At 34.3% G+C, this 21,625-nt stretch overlaps 1 protein-coding gene across 2 annotated transcripts in view; it reads right to left on the reverse strand.

Moving 5' to 3' along the window:
- PRKAR2B_1 (cAMP-dependent protein kinase type II-beta regulatory subunit) overlaps positions 1-21,625 on the reverse strand; it is a 106,596-nt gene that overhangs the window by 17,882 nt on the left and 67,089 nt on the right. For both annotated transcript variants that reach the window (XM_051214246.1, XM_051214245.1), the window contains exons 3-5: positions 15,249-15,391; positions 8,004-8,110; positions 131-539 (exon numbers count right to left, since the gene is read on the reverse strand). In XM_051214246.1, the coding sequence (XP_051067397.1) occupies positions 131-539; positions 8,004-8,110; positions 15,249-15,391 (659 nt within the window). The remainder of the gene's footprint in view (positions 1-130; positions 540-8,003; positions 8,111-15,248; positions 15,392-21,625) is intronic.

The following is a 21,625-nucleotide window of genomic DNA, read 5'->3' on the forward strand; positions in this document are numbered from 1 at the left end:
TTCTTGACAAACAAGTTACTTTCTTCGAATGATTAGTTTTTTTGGTTATAAAGTCAGTACTAAGGAAACTGATGTAATTTTTTACAGTTATTGTATGATCATATTTACATTAAACATTATTCAACCTTACCTCTTTTACACTTATTCTTACAGTTCCCGATTGAATAATAAACATTTCTTTGCCAGTTTCACCTTGAGATATAATAGTTGATCCATCTTGATATACTCTAGATTGTAGAGCATCAGCAACATTTGTACGTTCATAACTACTTAATTCTTTAAGTAATGGAATATCCTCAAGCAATTCTACATATGTTTGACGTTTATGAAAGGCTGCTTTAAGAACAATACGTCGAAAAGTATTTCTATCCATAAGCCATAGTATACCATCTGTAGTAGCTATTATAGAAGCAGCTCGTGATGTATTATACATTAAAGCAAGTTCACCAAATGAACCATGACCATTGTATGATCCAACTTTTTCACCAATTTTCTCTTCAGTTGACTGATTCTGTTTAACATATATATCATAGGTGCCTCTACAGTATATAAAAATATTAAATATGTAATACATTGTAATATGAATAATCCATATAAGTTGTAAGAAATATAAGACTACAGTATTTCTGTTGTACTAATGCAAGTATTTTATTTCAAAATATTAAAATTTCCCAGTAGTTAAGTTAGGATAAAGCAAATGTAAGAATATGATTATATTCAGTTGGATCTTCATAAGGTTTTACTCCTGTATACAGTCAGTCATATGCAGCATAGAATCTTGGACATATACGGGAAAACCAAGGTCCTCAAATTCAAAGCGGAGAACAGCAATCCAATCACCCTTGATGGCGAAACTCTGGAAGATGTAGAATCCTTCACATATCTGGGAAGCATCGTCGATAGACATGGAGGTTCAGATGCAGACGTAAAGGCGAGGATTGGCAAAGCAAGGGCCGCATTCCTACAATTGAAGAACATATGGAACTCAAAACAACTTTCAACCAATATCAAAGTGAGAATCTTCAATACGAACGTCAAGGCAATTCTACTGTATGGAGCTGAAACTTGGAGAACTACAACAACCACAATCAAGAAAGTACAAGTATTTATAAATAGCTGTCTACGCAAGATACTCAACATCCATTGGCCGGATACCATCAGCAATAGCCTTCTGTGGGAGAGAACAAACCAACTTCCAGCTGAAGAGGAAATTAGGAAAAGACGATGGAAATGGATAGGATATACATTACGCAAATCGTCAAACTGCATCACGAGGCAAGCTCTAACTTGGAATCCTGAAGTTAAGCGGAAAAGAGGAAGGCCAAAGAACACGCTACGTCGGATAATAGAAGCAGATATGAAAAGGATGAATTACAACTGGAAGGAGCTGGAAAGGATTGCCCAGGACAGGGTTGGATGGAGAATGCTGGTGAGCGACCTATGCTCCTTCACGAGGAGTAACAGGTGTAAGTAAGTAAGTAAGTAAGTCAGTTTGTCCTTCCATATTAGCACAACGAAATGCCAGGGTCGTATAAGCAGTAGCAGTATTAACGACAACAGAAAAGAATAGGGACTGATTTGATTGAAGAAAGAAATATGAATCTATGAATAATTGAGAGGTTTAGGATCTAAGAAAAAGATACAGAGTGAATTTACCTATGCAGCTGAGAACATTTCTGAGACAAATCACTCAAAGTCTTTAATCAAGTAGTGTACACTTATATAAGTAGCTCAGAAAAACAATCAATAACTTCATGAACTGATGCCATGTCTTATTGTTACCATCTCGGCCGTTCAGTCTATTCCGCCGCCGAATAAAAATCGCCAGTTGAGGTAGATTCCGGTAGGGCATACATAACACATACTCCAAACACTTCAGCTGATGGAGATTTACGGTTAGATATCAGTAGTAGTGTGAGTAATAATAATAATAATAATAATAATAATAATAATAGTAGTAGTAGTAGTAGTAGTAGTAGTAGTAGTAGTAGTAGTAGTAGTAGTAGTAGTAGTAGTAGTAAAAATCGTGATAACAGTATGACAAACATGATCGAATATTCGAATTAAGGTGAAACACGAGAAGAAATCTTAGAAAGAATGACCGTTAGAAGTTGCTTAATACTGACATATGAACTGTGTAAATAATCAATGTTTAAATACCTGAATAGTGAAGAAGAGAATATGGCGAAGGACTGAAATTAAGCAACGTTGTTTATAAAGCTTTCTGTGTTCTAGAAAGTTAAAGAAGTATTATAAATTTCTTTTCAATACTAAGACGACGGTTACAGACTCCGATATCCATAGCCTTTCCTTTGTAAAAAACTTGTTTGAAAAGTGCTACGGAATATGATAGCCCATTTCCTATTGCTCTAATTAGTTCTATCTGTCATAAGCTAATCAATAAACGAATGTAATAAAGTGAAGCTATGTATTTGCTTTGTTCGGCTTGTTCGATTTCAAGTTAGTGATTATTAGATAATTCATATCTTATTAGAGCTATCCCTAATCATTGATTAAAGTATTGATAAACAAATATAAGTTACCGAAAACAATCATTTTATATCAAATCATATAGTAAATAACTTTACTTGGTCTAAAGTCTTTAAATTTACAAATCAACATCATTTCATGTTAAAACAAAGCGTAAATATTTTGATGGAGTTTTGTTCTCTAAGCTGGATGGTTTGGTCGTGAAGCTTTCATCGTTCTTCTGAACAACATCACAACAAGCACAAACTTCACTTCTACCTGAAGTTGTTCTGATGATATCATTCAGAAGAATGATCCAATTTTCACCACCAAACCATTCAACTCAGAGGACAAAACTCCACATCAAAATCATCCACCTGAACAATAAATCTTCGCCATCATCTCAAAAAGCGTAAAGAGAATTTTATTGAAAAGAATTTTCTTTGTTTTATGTTTAATCAGAACTGAATAATTTACCCTTTGATTGTATTTACTTCGTTATATATGTATATAATTGTTTACATGTTTCGTTTCCTCAAGTTTAAACAAATGTCCATGCGTATAATCAAAGAAAGCCAAACATATACATCATCAAAACAACTGTGTCTTGAGTATTTTTCCAAAACGAAAAACAAAATATCCAGCCTATTTTTCTTCAGTTTAAGAGATAAACATCTTTAAATAATTTTGTAAGCAATGATGTATAGTGGCTAGCAGTGGAATCCACGACGCGCGTTTTGTCCTATTTGGAACTCGTCAGCTGAATGTACCTGCATCTCATAGTTGATGTTCACTCTGGGACTCGAACCCAGTACCGTCCGCCTCGAGTGCCATCGCGTTATCCACTCAGCTGCTGAGTCCTGATAGCCACTTGCTTGTGCAATGGGGTGAATTTAAATTCGCTTGGTATTGTTTTGCTTGTATCTTCCCATTGAGGTTTAAGACTGCAATTGATCAGTCTGTTGTTGGTGTGTGTGCATACTGTGCGTATGCCTCGATATTGTCTTAATTCACAAGCTTTGCGCAACCGGTTAGCGCATTCGGCTATTAACCGAAAGGTTGGTGGTTCGTGCCCGCCCGGAGGCTGTTCTCACTTTTAGCCATTATCCATCATTGCTTACAAAAAGCTTGTGAATTAAGGTAATATGGAGGCATACGCACAGTATGCACATATGTCAATAACAGACTGATCAATTGCAGTCTTAAACCTCAATGGGAAGATACAAGCCAAATAATACCAAGTGAATCTTTAAATAATATTTGTACATAGTAATAGTAAGATTGAGATTACATCAATCTTGTTTACAATTGTCAATAAACATTTCAAGATCTGAAGAAAGGAAAACACAGCATTTGTGAAGAGAAATAAATTGGTTTTATTAAAGAAAGTTTAATGAACATTATGATGAAGTTAAGCCTCGATATCTTTGATGAATTCGAATGATGAAAAATCATCTGAAAAGATGTTAACTAGGATTTTAAGGAAGATGAAAGATAGGTCTATTTTCACGTGTGACCTCTTTGAACATTACTTATTTACTTACTCCTGTTATTTCGCATGAAGGAGCATAGGCCGCAAACCAGCATTCTCCATCCAACCCTGTCCTGGTCAGTCCTTTCCAGCTCGTTCCAGTTGTTATTCATCCTTTGCATATCTGATTCTATTTCCCGACGTAATGTGTTCTTTGGCCTTCCACTTTTCCGCTTCCTTTCAAGATTCCAGTTTAGAGCTTGCCTCGTGATGCAGTTTGATGATTTGCGTAATGTATATCCTATCCATTTCTATCATCTTTTCCTAATTTCATCTTCAGCTGGAAACTGGTTTGTTCTCTCCCAGAAAAGGCTGTTACTGATGGTATCCGGCCAATGGATGAACATGTAAGATCCATTTTGACGATTTTGTTTGTGAAAATCCCTCCATTTATACACTTGTAATTTGTTCCTATTGATTCCTTCAGTTGTACATTTTATTAGTCTTTTTGATTCCATTTGAGATGGCAATATTTGTATTTTATTGTAGTTTTTGCTTTCCTTACGCCTTCATTGAGTTTCCATGTTTCCTTCTGAACTTCATTTATGCTGTTTTAGTTGATACTTAGTCTTGGCGGCAGCCATATTGATTTTTTCCTCCTTCGATTGTGTTGATTGCATTGACTGTAATCGTGCATTTTTGATTGTGAATTGAAGCACTCTTCCAGAATTAGAAACACTATGTTATAACGCAATCAAATATTATCTTTTGAACGAATCAGTGCGTGATCTATCCAGAAAGGATAGAATAACATTTATTTGTTGCGATTGGTAATTTTCTCGCATCCTTAATCATCTTGTTTATTTATTGTAATTCACATTTAATTGATTGAACAATTATTGGTTAAAAAACTCGGTGGTAATATCTGTTTAGGTAATAATGTACATTTACATTTATAATGAAATCTAGAACCGTCATTTACCCAATCACATTGTTTTTGCTTTCAACTGGGCGATAGTACGTATCCAAACTACCTAAACAGTTATTCTTCAGTCCAAACCTTAGTTTGGATTCTAAACAACATTTTAGGCTATCGGGTTCCGTTATACCGAGACTATATGAACTCCCGAAAGTTTATTGGTAGAATGTCCCAATATGACTTATAGTTGATATGAATAGCTTTTCGTAACATTTGATTGCTAAATGGTTAGCTGAGATTTTACAAATCGTCAAAAATTATATCGATAGACACAACTATTTTGATCTATTTGATTTTGTCGACTCGATTTGAAATATTCATATAAATGGCGGAAAGATGATTTCATCGATAAACTGATGGGGTTGCAACGGGTTCACCAAGAGGCTCTCTCTTGATTAATTGTTTCATAACCAATCTAGAAAATACGGTACATCAAGTAATAATTGAGATATTTCATTTATATAGAAGATATATGGATGATACGTTTATTGTTTGTGAAGATATGGACCTCAATGAACTTTTGAACCGATTCAATAATTGTCATCACCTAATTCAATTCGCATGAGAAGCGCACGCGAATTTCATTTTTTTGATGTTTGCTTAAAAAGGAGATCAGATGGTTCTTTACAGAGATCTATGTGTAAAAGACCAACCTGGAATGGTAAGCATGCGAATTTCCATAGCTGGGTCTCATTGCGAAGAAAGCGAAACAACTTATTCTTCATCCTCGACGACTAGGCAAATATGTCATAGTGAAATAATAGGTGACGAACTATTGAGACTTTGGCAGATACTCATCAGAAGTGGTTATTTACCTAGATTTATCAATAGGAACTTAACACCAAGACAACACCCTGGGAAAGAACCGACAGTTCGAAAGAAAAGTGTTTTTCTGAATATCAAATTTAATGGAGATACGGATGCCGAAATCTTGAATAACTGGATTTCAAAATTCCTGAGTAAAGCCCTCTATTCAGCTAAGCTTTGTATTGTCTTTTCAACCCGGTCTACCACTCATGGATATGTTAAGGATAAACTTCTGCTTCGGGTCACATCTATGTGCATCTATAAATTTACTTGTTACGGTGGGGCGGTTTACATTGACTGCACAAAGCGATCACTTTCTAAACGCATCTCAGAACATAACCAGGTATGGCTTTTGATAAGGGAATACAAAGATATCACCAGTTCAATGCAGGACCACCTGTTCAACCCTGAATACGTTGCTCCCAAGGAGCCTTTCTTCAGAAAAATCTAAGCAATCGAAGGGACATAATAAATTGGGCACCGAATAAAACACTTATGTACTGCTGAGGCGTTGGAGATCCACTGATTCTAGTCTGAATCCCGAATGCAGAAACGATACGTATAAGCTCTCACCCTTTTTTGGCTTTAATTCCCTTCTGAAGTATGTTTTGTTCCTGTATTTATTTAAAATTAGTGTTTTGCAATCTTAAGTGGTAATCGGTAATTATTATCGTTTAACAACTTCAATGGGGTTTTGTTCTCTGAGCTGGATGGTTTGGTCGTGGAGTTTTCATCGTTCTTCTGAACGACATCATCAGCACAAACTTCGGATAGAAGTCGTTCAGAAGAACGATGAAATCTCTACGACCAAAACATCCAGCATAGAGAACAAAACTCCACATCAAAATCATCCACCTGAGCTACAAATCCTTAACTATTTCTTATGATCATTATTCAATCCATTATTTATTTTTCTTCATATCTGTCAAGTGGACAATTATCTTTCATAATACTGACCCGTAAATTATTTTCATCCTCCTGTTCTTCCCTATGCCCCTGATTATTTCATAACATCATTTGATATTTGAAATCTCGAATCACTTAATAATGCAATCTTTTCTATCTTTCTACAGACTCATATACTTAGCAAACAATTATAAATATGAATGTACAGCTTAAGTAAATGACTTCGTCGAAAAGAAACTTTACTCCGCTGAATTCTCTTTAGTTTTATTCAAAATGAATTTTAAAAATGTTTCTAATATTAAATATTTAATATGATAAGTCTTGTTAATTGAACACCATATTCTGTTCCTAAGCTCTTCTGGTAAGCCCCAGGCTTACACAGTGACTTGAACATGACGGAAAAGGCGCGAAATGTGTAATAAGCACTTTACTCCAAAGGTTCATTTATGTACAGAAAATATAAGGTTTTTATAGTATTTTAGATGTCCTTGTGTTCCCCCAAAAATTCTGGAATACTACTAAACATAGTAACAGTGTAGTAATTTTTCAATCAGAAACTCTACATGTGACTTTTCACTTTTCTGATGTTTTTAGCGAAACTTCTACTGAACGCTTCTCTGTGTTTTCAGAGACTTTCTTGGCTTCTTTCGAGGAGTTTTCTGGATCTCCCCAACATAATACCATTGGATAACAGAATGTTTGTACAGCAGATACTTTGACTATGTATTTTCACTTAGATGCTGAACATGTTACGAAACAGTTGTTTATGATATCTCGTATTCTTATGCTATCCTTTTGTTTATGTATTGCGTCATTAAATGTAAATTGTACATTATTTATGCCTTGCTAGTCATATTCCTTTGACTATTCAACGGATGTTGGTGGCACACTTAAATGTTTGGGCATACATTCACTTGATGTTGTTTACTTGTATCTTACCATCAAACCAATTTAAAACGTCACCCAATTACACAAGCAGGTGGCTATAACGATTCAGTAGCTAAGTGGATCATCAACTGAATAGACCCTGGATTCCACTGCTAGCCATTATCCATCTTTGCTTATAAAGTTTGGGCATACAGCTTTTAAAATTCTCAAATATTTCAGCTAATTCTTTTCTTCTACATCGGTTTGAACTGAATAGTTTCAAATTCTAACTGTGTGTACCTAAGTGTTTACAAGCTACTTGGGATTCTCTATCTTGGAAAACTTAAAAGGAAACAGTGCATCTGTTGGCTGAAGTTTTTTTTGTATTTTTAGTGACACATTAGGTCATCAACATTAATTGAATATTCCTGTAACGTTCAACAAATAATCAGGTTATTTAAAATATAGTCAAATAAAACCCACAATAAAATTTAGCTAACTTACGATTCAATTACATAGAAATTGTCTCCATCATCACCTTGTTTAATAACTACATCACCTTCCTTAACTTTCATTTCTTGCATAGCATCGATAACTCTCGACTTTTGTTCCTTAAATTAAAAAGTAGAACATTAAAATATGAGTGAATTATCTCATTAATTTATTGTTAGAAATGACTATTATTTATAATTACAATGTTGAGAAGTCAAGACCAAGGTACATATTAAGTTTATTATAAATGTAACCCACAATAGGACGAAACTGCCGTCCAGTGCTTCCAGGTTTTCCATGATGGTCTAGCTTCAGCTGACTCATGATCTTAACCATTGAAATTACTATAATATCCACAAAGCCCATCTGGTAACTATATATGTTACAAATTTGGTTTATCATTATGTATTCTCGATAGCTTCTGTTTTCGAAACAGAAACAAAAAAACTACACTAACTGGTCTGAATATTTAAAGAGTAATATCGCGTTGACATTAAACGATTCTAGTTTGTATCTTGAATCGAGCTTAGTTTCTAAAACATTACGATTATTTCATGCTAGTAAGTATTAACTGACACAATGCCTTGCTTTAGATCTTTATGTTAACTTTAAACAAGATGTGCTTCGACTCATTTTTCTTCTTTATTTATACCTTTTATTCAAGTTTTTATGGTGATTAAGCGCTCGCGCAGGAGACTGATAGATCCTGGGTTCGAATCTCGTGAGGCGGGATTGTGGATGCACACTGATGAGGAGTTTCACGATAGGATGAAACGGCCGTCTAGTGCTTTCAGGTTTTCCATGGTGATCTAGCTTCAATTAACTGCAATCTCCACAAAACCCCTTCGGATACAAATTAAAAATGGTCAAAATTTAATGCTTACACTAAGAGTAAAACTTAGTATATGAAATTATATTGTACAAAAATTAGATCACCATAGAAAACAATGATGTTTGATTTCTACTTAATCAGTTTGTAAAATCAGAAAAAGTGTTACATAATCACATGATTCGTTTATGTTTTGTATGAATTTATTTTGTTTATAAGAGATCTATATTTAGTGGGTTTATGTAAACTCTGTTGAATGTTTTGTTTACTTGAGTGTTATCATTAGGTCGTACAGGAACCATACTAGAAGACAAGGTTTTCTTCGACAGTCTATTGAGTTTATTATTATGATGATTCTGCATTAATGTTTATTCTAGCTTTATCTAAATTCATGAAGGGAACTAATTGCATGAAATTGTTGACTTTATTCCTGACTGAAGTTTTAAGTATGAATCATGAATAGATAAAGATGACTTATATCATTTGGTGTACTAACTTCTGAGTCACGTATTTTTTTTTAAGAATACATTTGCCGATAATGGTTGGTAAGTGCTTAAAAATATTCCCGTTGCTGATGTTAAGGACTGAATTTTGATCAGTCACTTTTTAACTTACACACAACCTGAATAGATTGTTTCGATAGCTTTATTAAGTGAAGACCGGTTTTTTTGTCGTGTTTAGGACTCATCAGCTGTATTTATCTGCATCTTAGTGTTGATATTGCGTTGAAGGTATGAATAAAACAGGCATTGGTTTCGAATCTCCGAGATAATACTAGGATACAGGCACATTGAACTGACAAATTCTAAATAGGATGAAAACCGGGTTACGGATTAGTTTGCTAGAAACATTAAAAACCTGAAAGCGGTGGATGGTTGTTTCGTCTTAGTATGGAACTTCTCAGCAGCGTGCATCCGCGATCCCGCACATCGGGACTCAAACCCAAGACTTTCGGTCTCGCATGCGAACTCTTAACCTCTAGACCACTAAGCCAGCATCCAATGGCGGTCTAGTGCTTCTAGATATTCAGTGGTGGTCTAGCTTAAATAGACTCATGAATTCAATTACTGAGGTTACTAAAATCTTCAAAAACTCCCCATTCTGATTATATATATATTTGATAAATTTTCTGTAGTAGAAAATAAAAGTCCATTCTAATTGAAGGCTTTAATCACTTATTAAACTAAAAAATAACATTCTTTAAAGGTAACTTCATATAAAAAAAGGAAAGAGAGCATTAGCTTTACCTTTGAAGATAAATATAGTAGAGTAGTTCTTTAGAGAAACAATCCGAATAGAAAAGAAAAGAAAATGTTAGACTGATTATCAATTAATCGTTTTGAAGATGCTATTGATTACTTATAAATTAAGCTTTATGAATAACCGTTAACTAAATTGAGTTCTATAGCTATAGGGATTTGTTGAGATTGTTAAATTTTCTTGGTTTATATCACAGAACAATGTTTAATAGATATACGTTGAAGATCATGTTCAACTGGATAGTTGTTTCGTTACAGCACAGAACTCTTCAGAAGTGAGCGTCCACAACCCAACTACGGATGAAACGAAGAACATTCAGGTTTCTCTTTGACTGCTTAACCTATAAAGCAATGAGTTTGGACCCAGTAGTTTACAAGTCTCACCTTAACGAATTTGCAATATTGCAATATTATCTAGCTATAATTAGTCTTTAGTGGCCCGAGATCTGACTCCAGTTAGATCCTATGAATAATTGTTATTGAAATACACATTCCGCCAATCTTCGCATATAATTATCGACTTAGCTCGCGTTGGTGAAGAATGGAATTAAATGAGTCAAATACTAGAACGAATTTCGAATACGAGTATTTCATACAATCGCTGGTCACGACAAACAATCGGAAAAACGGAGCGAAATAACGCACGGTAGATGAAGCATGTAAACCAACCCGATTTAAATCAAGCGTTAATCATTATTTGTAGTCAGATAAAAATAAGTTCCGGACATGTGATGAGTAGCATGAAAAGTGTACACGCACACGCTCACATAAAAACAGTCAAGGTTGATAAGTGAATGATTAACAAGGTCAAAATATAGCTTGAGAAGAATGAATAGATTGATCTGTTCAGAGGCTAGAATAACCTATATGCCAGCCACTACAAGTCCATTATGTGAATTATGAAGAATCAAGTGCTTTTATCAGTTATGTTTTTAAATTTATTGTTCATCCAGTTCTCTTTAACAGTTAATCAAGGTCTACGTATCAATTTTCGGTATAGTCACTAACTAAATTGATTTGATTTAGATGTTAGGTAGTTTAAGTTAGCTGGATCAGAAACACTGTTTGACCTAGGTTTCATGCTACTTGATACCAGTTAAATATGCTTGGCTGTAATCTTAAAGAAACTAATTTTCATCTGATAAGTTTGAATTCTAGTCGTTCAGTTTCACAGTGTGAGATTTTATCGACAAGCTGTTTGAACCTTATGTGTGATTATTAGTTCCCTGACACTTAACAGTACATCTTCACAAGTGGTAACTAGCAAGAAACCTAGGTTAAACAAGGTATCATGGATACTAAGAGAAGATCATTAAGACATTTAAGTAACCAGAATATCAGGGTGAAGTTTACCAATACTACTACTGTTGCTACTACTACTGTTGTGAACGAGAGCATCCGTGGGGACACTCGAATGTATTTCAATACAAAATTACAGAATCATAAAGTAAATACTTCATTTGCAAAATGTCCATCAGTTGTCTCAGATTTCATTGCTCCTTCATTTCCATACCAATCATTTCAAGTCCTCGTTCTCCCCTCTTCGAACTTCTGCATTTAGGCACTTCACTTTTGAATGATGTTATATACTACTTATATCTCTCAACACACCAAATTAATACTACTGTTAATAATAATGATTATACTCGCTATACTTTCTTCTTTTTAAATTGACATATAAGTCTTAAATATTCTATATTCAATTATTCTTCACAACATTAATTTGTAAAGCACATCATTTCCATTAATAAGTGAAAAAGTAAAAGTTAAGGTGTGCCTTTTATTTGTACCATGGAGAATGTTTATTTATCTCGATGTATTTCATAAATTGTCTAACAAACAAACAAACAACTGAAGGTTGTTTACTTTTACTGGATTGTCATAATCTCTAAGTAAGTTTATTATTTTTTGAGAATGTTCAATCGCATTGCTTTAGGGATTGAATTCAATTCGTTTAAAAATACAAACAAATAAGTAAACAAACATTGGAATGTGTTCCACTTCTAGAAAATAAACAAAAATCAATTACCTGGTAAACATAAATAAATTACATTAAGTGAAAATTGAAAATCAATCTGTTTTGAAATATTTGGATTACTTGTTCTTGCCATCTAAATATTTCAACAAGTTATCTGGATGAGACTATGATGTATGAATGACCATTGAGTGATGCTAAACTGATTTTGAGAATGTCCACATATATATATTAGGGCTAAATAAGGGTTTTATTCACAGTTAATGGTTAGGGTTAGGAATTAGTTTTGGCGTTTTCATCACGAGCTAAAATGTGAACACGCTATTTAGTCAAATAGATGACCTGTTATTGTAAATCTGATTTTCAAGGTTAGTTTAGCGTTGCTCAAAGCTTGTCCATAAATTATAGTCTCAACTTTTCAAAAAATAAAGAAGTGGTTAAGAACCTTTTGAGGTGTACACTTATTGTTGGTTTATTTATCAAGTCATTTGATACTTTCATAAAATGGATCAGTGGTCTGGAGGTTAAGCGTTCGCGTGAAAGACCGAAGGCCATGGGCTTGAATGCCACAAGCAGGATCGTGAATACGCATTGCTGAGGAGTCCCGCACTAGGACGAAACAGCCGTCTTCAATGGTAGTCTAACATCAATCAGTTCATGATCTCAATCAGAAACTTAATAATCTTCACAACCTCGTACTGATAAAACGAAATTAGCAGTTTAAAAATCCCAATAGAATATTCAAAAAATTAAGAATATTTGAGAGAACACTTGCTTTTAATAACTTCATCATTAGGCTCTACAGTTATAAGTCCATAATTATACATTTTTTGGGTAAAAATACATATATGGGATTGAATAATTACACTTATTCAAAGACATTTTTATGAACTGAGAGTTGACCAAAAGTAGCTTGGTATACTGATTTATCTATTTTTCAAAATACATGGAATTAAGGAATTAGAACGATCGGATTTTAACTCAGTGGTCGAGTAATACCGTAGTACACGAAAAACGTGAATGTCTTGAGTTAACTTTACTAAAATAGACAAATTAGTAAAACAGACTAACAGATTTATTTAAGCACATAAACATTGATACATGGAGACACCTAACAGATATGCGCCACATAAATCATTCGATTTGTGTGAGGACTGAGATACTACCCGGGTGCCCAAACCGAAGCGGGTGGTTTTCTTAGGGGGCCACACCTCGATCTTTTGACTTGAAGGTCTAATCCACAAAGCACTGAAGCAATGTCAGGAGATGCAGTTCCATGGTAGCCGATGACCAACAAATGGTTCATACGCTATTTGTTCCCACAGGATCCTAGAGGCTATGTGCACCGTTAGTTGGGAATCAGGGTTTTCCAACTCCTCCAGGTGGACTGTCCGTGTCCCTCAACACGATTAAAGCGCCAGACATTCGCTTTTCGTCCTCTCAACTCCGTAAACTACACACCCACCACGAGAAGGTAGTGAGTAGGATTTCCCTGACAGAAGTTGTATACGCGTGGCCGTGTGAGAGCATTTCGAGGGGGAGAGTGGATTATCTCCACCCTCGGCCGTATCAGGGCATTTTGGAAAGGAACAGCCTAACCATTATTGTTCACAGGGAATTATATAATAATATGAAATAAAGTTCTAACTATTGAAATCAAGAGATCGTCATCAGAAATTCACTATCTGATACTAATTCATTCAATCTGTGGTCATCATATACAAAAAAAATCTTTACATTTTTATACATGTCTAAACATTTCACTATTGATAAAATGAATGAATGTAAATTATTAAAACTGATCTCATATAATACATCTCAAATGAACTTCAAGATCTCATAGTCATAGATCAATGTGAATGTCTCTCACTAGTGACATAACATCACTGTGTGTTATATGTATGTATGTGTTATATGTATGTATGGGTCATTAAATATCGATTCAATCATAGAATAATATCATGATTTAAATAAATTCTAACAACATTAAATCTAGTCCATTATTATTGTATACTTCTGAGGAGTCTTCATTGAAAACAAAACAAGTTTAAGATCCTCTTCAATGTTTAATTTCTCCTTAATAGATTTTAATGAAACATGTATATATGTTTCTTCATAAGGATAGTTTTTTCTCATCTATCGATAACTATATTTATTCATGAATCTATCAGAAGGTCATGTTTACATGTTTTTCTCCCTCATATATATTAACAAAAGAAGTGTTGTTTAATCAAGATATACAAAATAGAAGAAAATGGAATATGAATTAAACCAACAATGAATTCAGAAACACATTTACAAGAAGAAAATGATCCGTTTATCTTGATAGAGAATCCAAGTTTGAATAAGGTTTTCTTCTCTTCTTCTTCTTCTTCCTCTTCCTCTTCTTCTTCTAATATCTTTAAAATATATCTATGATATGCTAAAATGTGTTAATTAATTCAATTTCTAAGCTTAATTTGTCCTTTATTTCTTTTCTTAGATTAAGGTCAGTGAAACGTTGATTGTAAACAAAAATAAATAATATTTAAATAATGTTGTAATGTAATTATGAAGAGAGAGAAATAATTGCAAGATTTATAACAAGTAAACAAGTGATAGAAGATACAATTATTTAGAGTGGAGTTTTGTGGATATTATAGTAATTTAATAATTGAATTCATTAGTTAATTAAAGTTAGACTATCATGGAAAACTTGAACGAAATGGATGGCTGTTTCTTTCTAGTATTGGACTTCTCAGAAGTGTATATCTACGATCCCGCCTCGTCGGATTCGAACCCAGGACCTATCAATCTCGCGCGCCAGCGCTTAATCATTAGATCACTGAGCCGGTCGGTGTCCAATGGTGTTAATACCTAACTTCAACCAATCCACGAAATTGAATAACACATCCACCATTGTCTTAAATAAGTTACTATCTCACAACAGACACGGTTGAACCCTACTGGTCACTCCTTTGAATCTAGCGAGGCGGGATTGTGAATTCGCACTGCTGAGAAGTCACATACTAGAACGAAACGGCCGTCCAGTGCTTCCAGATTTTCCATGGTCGTCTAGCTTCAATTGACTCATGATCTCAACTATTAAAATTACTATATTATCCACAAAATCCCATTCTGATTGTATTACCATGTTATTGTCCAGATTGATTTGCTATGGTATGAATAATAACAGGAAAACAGCTCAGACTTACTTCATCAAGACATCGAAAGAGTAAGATTTCTTTGACAGCATTAGTTAGCCTAGCTCGTTGACTATCAGATTTCGGATAAATTTGTCTCTCTTCTTCATTATTATCATCACTGTCTTTTTCTGGATCAAAACTTTCGGCAGCCACTGAAAATTGTTGAAAAGGACAATAAAAGAAACGAATTAATATGTTTATGATCCTTGTGTTTGATAATTTTTATTTCCATAAATTATTGGGAATGTTTTCATAAATACCAATTAAATGTGTAAAGGTTGGGAATCAATTGATCACTAGGTAAATACCAATGACATATTTATTTAGTCCTTTATGTGTTGTATATCAAGTTACAAAGTAGACACTAATTTGAGTGCTTTAAAATCGCGTATAGTATGTTGAGATGTTAGATCCACAATTCTGTGTAAATTACTTCTAACTACCTAAAGTTTGAAAACAGGGCACTCAATATTTAGTCACTCGAACTAGCGCTCACATCGAAACCTGATAGATTGAATTCAATCAGTACTCAAAGACTAAATAAACATGACATTATTCACTACTCAATGATTAAGCAATTGTAAATAGCTCAGTTCTACAAGGCATAAATCATGACCTAAAGAGAATAGTCTATTACTCATTCTGATTGATAAATGTTAAATTATGCCTTATATTGAATGTGAATGTATCAAAGAGAGGAAAAAGTTCATATCTCTTAGAAATGCTAAATATGCATAATATAAATGGATAGTGATATAATCCTATAGAACTTTTAGATTCTCTAATATCCTTTAATCCATTCATTTGAATTCCATTAAGTTCATCCATTTAACAATTCTCTACTCCCAATTTCATCAATTTTTCCAATCATGGAAGCGTAATGTTGGTTAAATAACGGTTGAATCTACTAAACAATCACTTTACATGACTGATTTGTTTATGCTTATTTCATTGTGAAGATAATTTCCATTGTAATTCACATCTATTAAAGTATAATCAAAAATCTGAATAGATATTTTACTACTAACTGTGACTTCTCAAAACTAACCCTCAATAAACACATGAGGTATTAGATCATAAAAATTCATATGGTATGATAAACTGAATAATTTCGAAAAAAATTGAGTTTGTATCCAATAGTTTTGATCCGGATTATTTAGTAAGCTTCTTTTCTATAGATAGAGCTTGCTAACCTCATGCCTAAGTCTATTCTTTTATTCAGGCTTGTGACATGCAGTAACATTAAAAAGTCTCTGGGAAGAGAATTACTGCAACCATTATAAAAAAATACTGGCATTTATAAGTAGTTGTCTACACAAGAAACTTCCGATCCGCTGGTCGGATACCATTAGCAGCTGCGTACCATAGTAGAGAACAAACCAGCTTTCAGCTGAAGCGATAATTATGAGAAGACGCTGTAGGTGGATAACACGTTTAGCGGAAATCACTGAACTGAATCACGAAGCAAGTCCTGACTTGGAATCCCCGAGTTATAAAGAAAAGAAGCAGACCGAAAAACGTATTGTGCCGGCGATTGGAGGCAGATATGAAAAGAATGAATAGCACGTGGAAAAAAATGGAAAGAAGAGTCCAGGACACAGTCGACTGGAGAATCTTGGCCGACGGCCTATGCTCCATAAGGGATATTAGGTACAAATAAAAAATAAAACAGTCCACATTTCTAAACTTCAGTCAACTGTAATATAATAAATTGATTTTCTAGTGTCGTCGATAATCAACTATCTCACTGTTAAGTCTAAGCCTCATACTAGAAATACCCATAATTCATTATGAAGATAAGTGATTGTGAATAAGCGCAAAAACGACACACCTTAATCAGTCACTGTTCTCAACTCTCAAAACAAAACAAAACATTTGTCAAATTCATTCTAGTTATCAATACCACTCTAATCAATGTAAGTGCACAACAAAAACTATCTTTTAATCATATTTCAGTTAGAAGTCAACGACATAATATATTTCTCCCAATTAAATGGTTAAAATAATCACCTGGCAACTAGTTGATAAGATATATATACGTTCAGTGATCACTTATTAACTATGAAGGCTTCAAAAGTTATTTAAAGTATCATTACTCTTTTAAAATAAGTGGGAAAGCAATAAAGATGCTATTATTACACTCTATAGCCAAATTACAACAAATTTTCATAATAATACACATGATTAGATTTATCGTAAATTCAGTAGTGAAATGTCCATCAAAAAACACCAAATACTATTCATCATATATGAGTAGTAAAATGTAACTTAAAAATAAGTCAAACAGTTATATCTTTGACAGCTGAGTCTAAGCTAAACCACAACTGGAAACTTGAAAGCATTGTACGGCCGTTCTGTCCTATTCGGAGACACCTCAACAGCGCGCATCCATAATCCCGCACACGGGACTCAAAGTTAGGACCTTCGGCCTCACACGCGAGCCCTTAACCTCTAGACTATCGAGCAGACACTCAAAGGTGTCAAAATCTAAATTCAACCAATCCACGATATTGCGTGACCATCTTCTATTGTCTTCAGTGTGTAACTGCTTCACATCTGACACGGTTGAACTCTATTAGTCATGGCTTCACAGTAGAACTTCGGGAGTTCCATTTTGAATGTAGACCATAGTAGTTCAATCTGTATCGGGTGGAGACAGTTATCCACCTCAGATAATGGATGAAGCGTTGTGCAACATCATGGATCGAATAAAGTTAAACATTAACACCGTTAGATGCTAAACGGCTCGGTGGTTTGGGGGTTAAGAGTTCGCGTACAAGACTGAGTGTCTTAGGTTCGAGTCCAATGTGCAGGATCGTGGATTCACGCTGTTCAGGAGTTCCATAATATAACAGAACAGCCATCCAGTGCTCCCATGTTTCCAGTAGTAGTCTAGCTTAGACTAACTCGTGAATTCAACTGTTAAACTACTACAATCTTCACAAATCCCCATCTATAATAGTTACAATGCTTGATCAATCGGTAAATAGAAAATATGTCTTTGTTTTTTGAAGGTTTAAGTTGAGATCTGTCAATAATGGTCAGTAAAAATGTTGTTTCTCAGTTCTTTTTTTAAAATTTTTTTTACAAATGACCATATTTACAATGATTATACAGCTTATAAATATTATTGTAAACAGTACAGAAACTCTCTGTCATAAAGGTGAATAGAAACAAACAAACAAACAAATTAAAAACGAATAACGAGATGTAATTTATTCAGTTGAATGAAATTCAGTGTTGAATCTAAGAAATTCACCAATTCATAGTAACATATGTTATGAATGTTTATTTAAATAAAAAATCCACTTGGATTTTAACACTTTAATTGATTAAATTACTGAGATATATCTTGAAATAAGGTAGTTTAGAGTCAATTTATATCAAATTATTCATGGTTTACATCGAGACATAATATTTATTAAATGACTATCGAAAATCAAGAAGAAATGGATTCCTTAACAATGTTCATCAATGAACTCATCAGAGATCGAACCAAGGACCTTTGATCTTACATCATGAGTTTAAGCATAAGATCATTTAGACGACATTCAATCATATAAATGTCTAACTCTAATCAATTCGTCATGTTGTATTGTAGAGGACAGAAGAAGAGTGGGGGACAATCGAATGTGTTTGACACGAAATTACAGGACTTTTTAATAAAATCTAATAATCATAAAGTGAATGCTTAATTTGCAAAATGTTCACCAATTGTTTCAAAATGACTCAGACTTGATTATTCTTGTATTTTCATACAAATTACATTCTGTTTCCATTCTTTACTGTTCGATCCTCTTGTCTCTCTGTTGCCAGACCTTCTGTTCACAACAAACATCATATACTATTTATGTAAATATAAGTAGCACACACCACAGTATAACCATCTCCTATCATCTGATGTAGATTACTGTGTCACTCCTGATATGGTTAAACTCCGCTAGTTAATAGTCTAAGCAAATCTCCTATATTTATTACGTAAAATTGTTAATAAGTAGATTGAATTAAAATTTTGTTGGCAATAATTTACATTTTAGCTGAGTAAAATATGAATTTAGCATTTGAGTTAATGGAGAAGATTTGTAGCTCAGGTGGATGATTTTGATGAAGTTTTGTTCTCTGAGCTGGATGGTTCGGTCGTGAAGCCTTCATCGTTTTTCTGAACAACATCAGAAGTGAAGTGTTTGAATTTCTCCACATATGGCTCACAGCTTGTCCTGTTGCCCCGAATGCCCTGGTATTGCCGAGAGTTGGGTGGGCCTGCTCCTCTCTCGAAATGCTCTCACACGGCCACGCGTATACAGCTTCTGCCAGGGAAGTCCTACTCACTACCTTCTCGTGGCAGGTGTGTTGTTTACGAAATTGAGAGGACGAAAAGCGAATGTCCGGCGCTTTAACCGGATTCCAAACCAATGGTGCACATGGGCTCTAGTATCCTGCGGGAACAAATGGCGTATGAACCAATCGTTGGTCACCGGCTTCCATGGAAATGCATCTCCTTACGATGCTCCACTACCTTGCGGATCAGACCTTCAGGTCGAAGGCTCCGGGTGTGGCCCTCTAAGAAAACGACCTGCTTTGGTCTGGGCACCCGTATAGTATCCCAGCCCTCACACAAATCGAATGATCTATGTGGCGCATATCTATTTGGTGCCTTCTTGTACCAAAGTTTATGTGTTTTAATAAATAAATAATAAATACACAGCTTGTCCTGTAGACCTCGATCTTGATTGGTTCTTATTGACCTTAAACCTGTCATCGTTTACTTCTTTGTTTTGATTGTATCTCTCATTGATTTGATTCTAGGTCTTATAACCGTCTTATATTCACTTTACTTGAAGTTTGTGCTGATGATGTCGTTTAAAATAACAACGAAAGCTCCACGACCAAACCATCCAACTCAGAGAACGAAACTACATCAAAATCACCCACCTGAGCTATAAATATTCTCCATCATCTCAAGGTTAAACATGTCATGCTTTAATACAAATGTGATTGTAAACAGCTGAGATGAGACCACAAAATAAAACGATTTCATATTCTTCTTCTTCATTTATTGTCTTGACTTTATGTAAAATCGGCAAGGAAAAAGTTTTTATTTGAATTTTCAACAAGATTGACATGAGCAGTTTCATACAAGTTTAACATCGAATACATACATATGTGATCGTATACATGTAATGATTACTTAATATTTATAATTAGGTAAACAGTAGTGATATTTCTATTTGGGGTTTGGCTTGAATTTTTGTTTCTTCTCCCTTTTCTTCAAGGGAATAATCGAGATTGAAAATTTTTAATGCACGATTGTGTTGGCGCGCGCTGCTTGGCTAGTTCTTATCCAGTTAGCGTTAGTTGATACTTGGAGAAAACTCTAGAATCTTCCCATGTAAAAAATTATAAATATAATAACATTTTCTTTACTGTGCTTCTTACTTACATCTAACCTTGTTATTTGGAATATAATCTCTTTCCTGTTCAACCGTGTTCTGATTTGGGGACTTGTCGAGTGAATTGGTGTCCAAGAATACTAAGCAATAGGATAGCTGGGTTGTAATAAGAAAGAATTATAACAATACCCTTTCGAATGTCAAGATCTTCATTAGGATCTATTTTTCACTATTTATTTCATTCATAATTAAAGAAGATGTAACTTACAAATCATGAAATTATAACTATACGTTAGTGACATGAAGTATATCCTGATACAGGATTAGATTGAATTTAGTGACTTTCGTAATTACTTTTAACAAGTTTCAAGTACGTTGAATTTGTCAGTTCTAGATGATTGTACATCGTATCATGGCAAATGTTTTAAGGGGTTAACTGGTCTTTAAATTATATAAACAAAACTAGATAATTAAAAAAAACAACATATTAGAAAGATTCAGCACATCTTTGTGGAAAGGTGAAATAATAATTGTTCACACCTCTGGGTTATAGCTGAACTACTAACACGAAAATTTTCTAAGCAAAGATAGATAGTAACTACAATGGAATGCAGGACGCGCGTTTCGTTCTATTTGGGACTCGTCAGGTGGATGTACCGGCATCTAAGTGTTGATGTTTACTCTGAGACTCGAACACAGTACCGCTCGCTCCAAACGCCATCACGTTATCCACTTACCTACTGAGTCCTGATAGCCACTTGCTTGTACAGTGGGATGAAGCTTAAATTCACTTGGTATTGTTTACTTGAATTCTGGATTCCACTGCTAGGCACTATCCATGTTTGCATATAATGCTTGTGACTTAAGGCAATATAGATGCAATCCACACAGGATGAACATATGCTAATAAGAGTCTGATCAATTACAGTGCTAAATATCAATGGGAAGATTCAAGTAAATAATACCAAGTGAATTTAACACACAAAAGGTTATTGA

The sequence above is a fragment of the Schistosoma haematobium genome, chromosome 2 (genome assembly GCF_000699445.3).
Source record: "Schistosoma haematobium chromosome 2, whole genome shotgun sequence".
Lineage (NCBI taxonomy): Eukaryota > Metazoa > Platyhelminthes > Trematoda > Strigeidida > Schistosomatidae > Schistosoma > Schistosoma haematobium.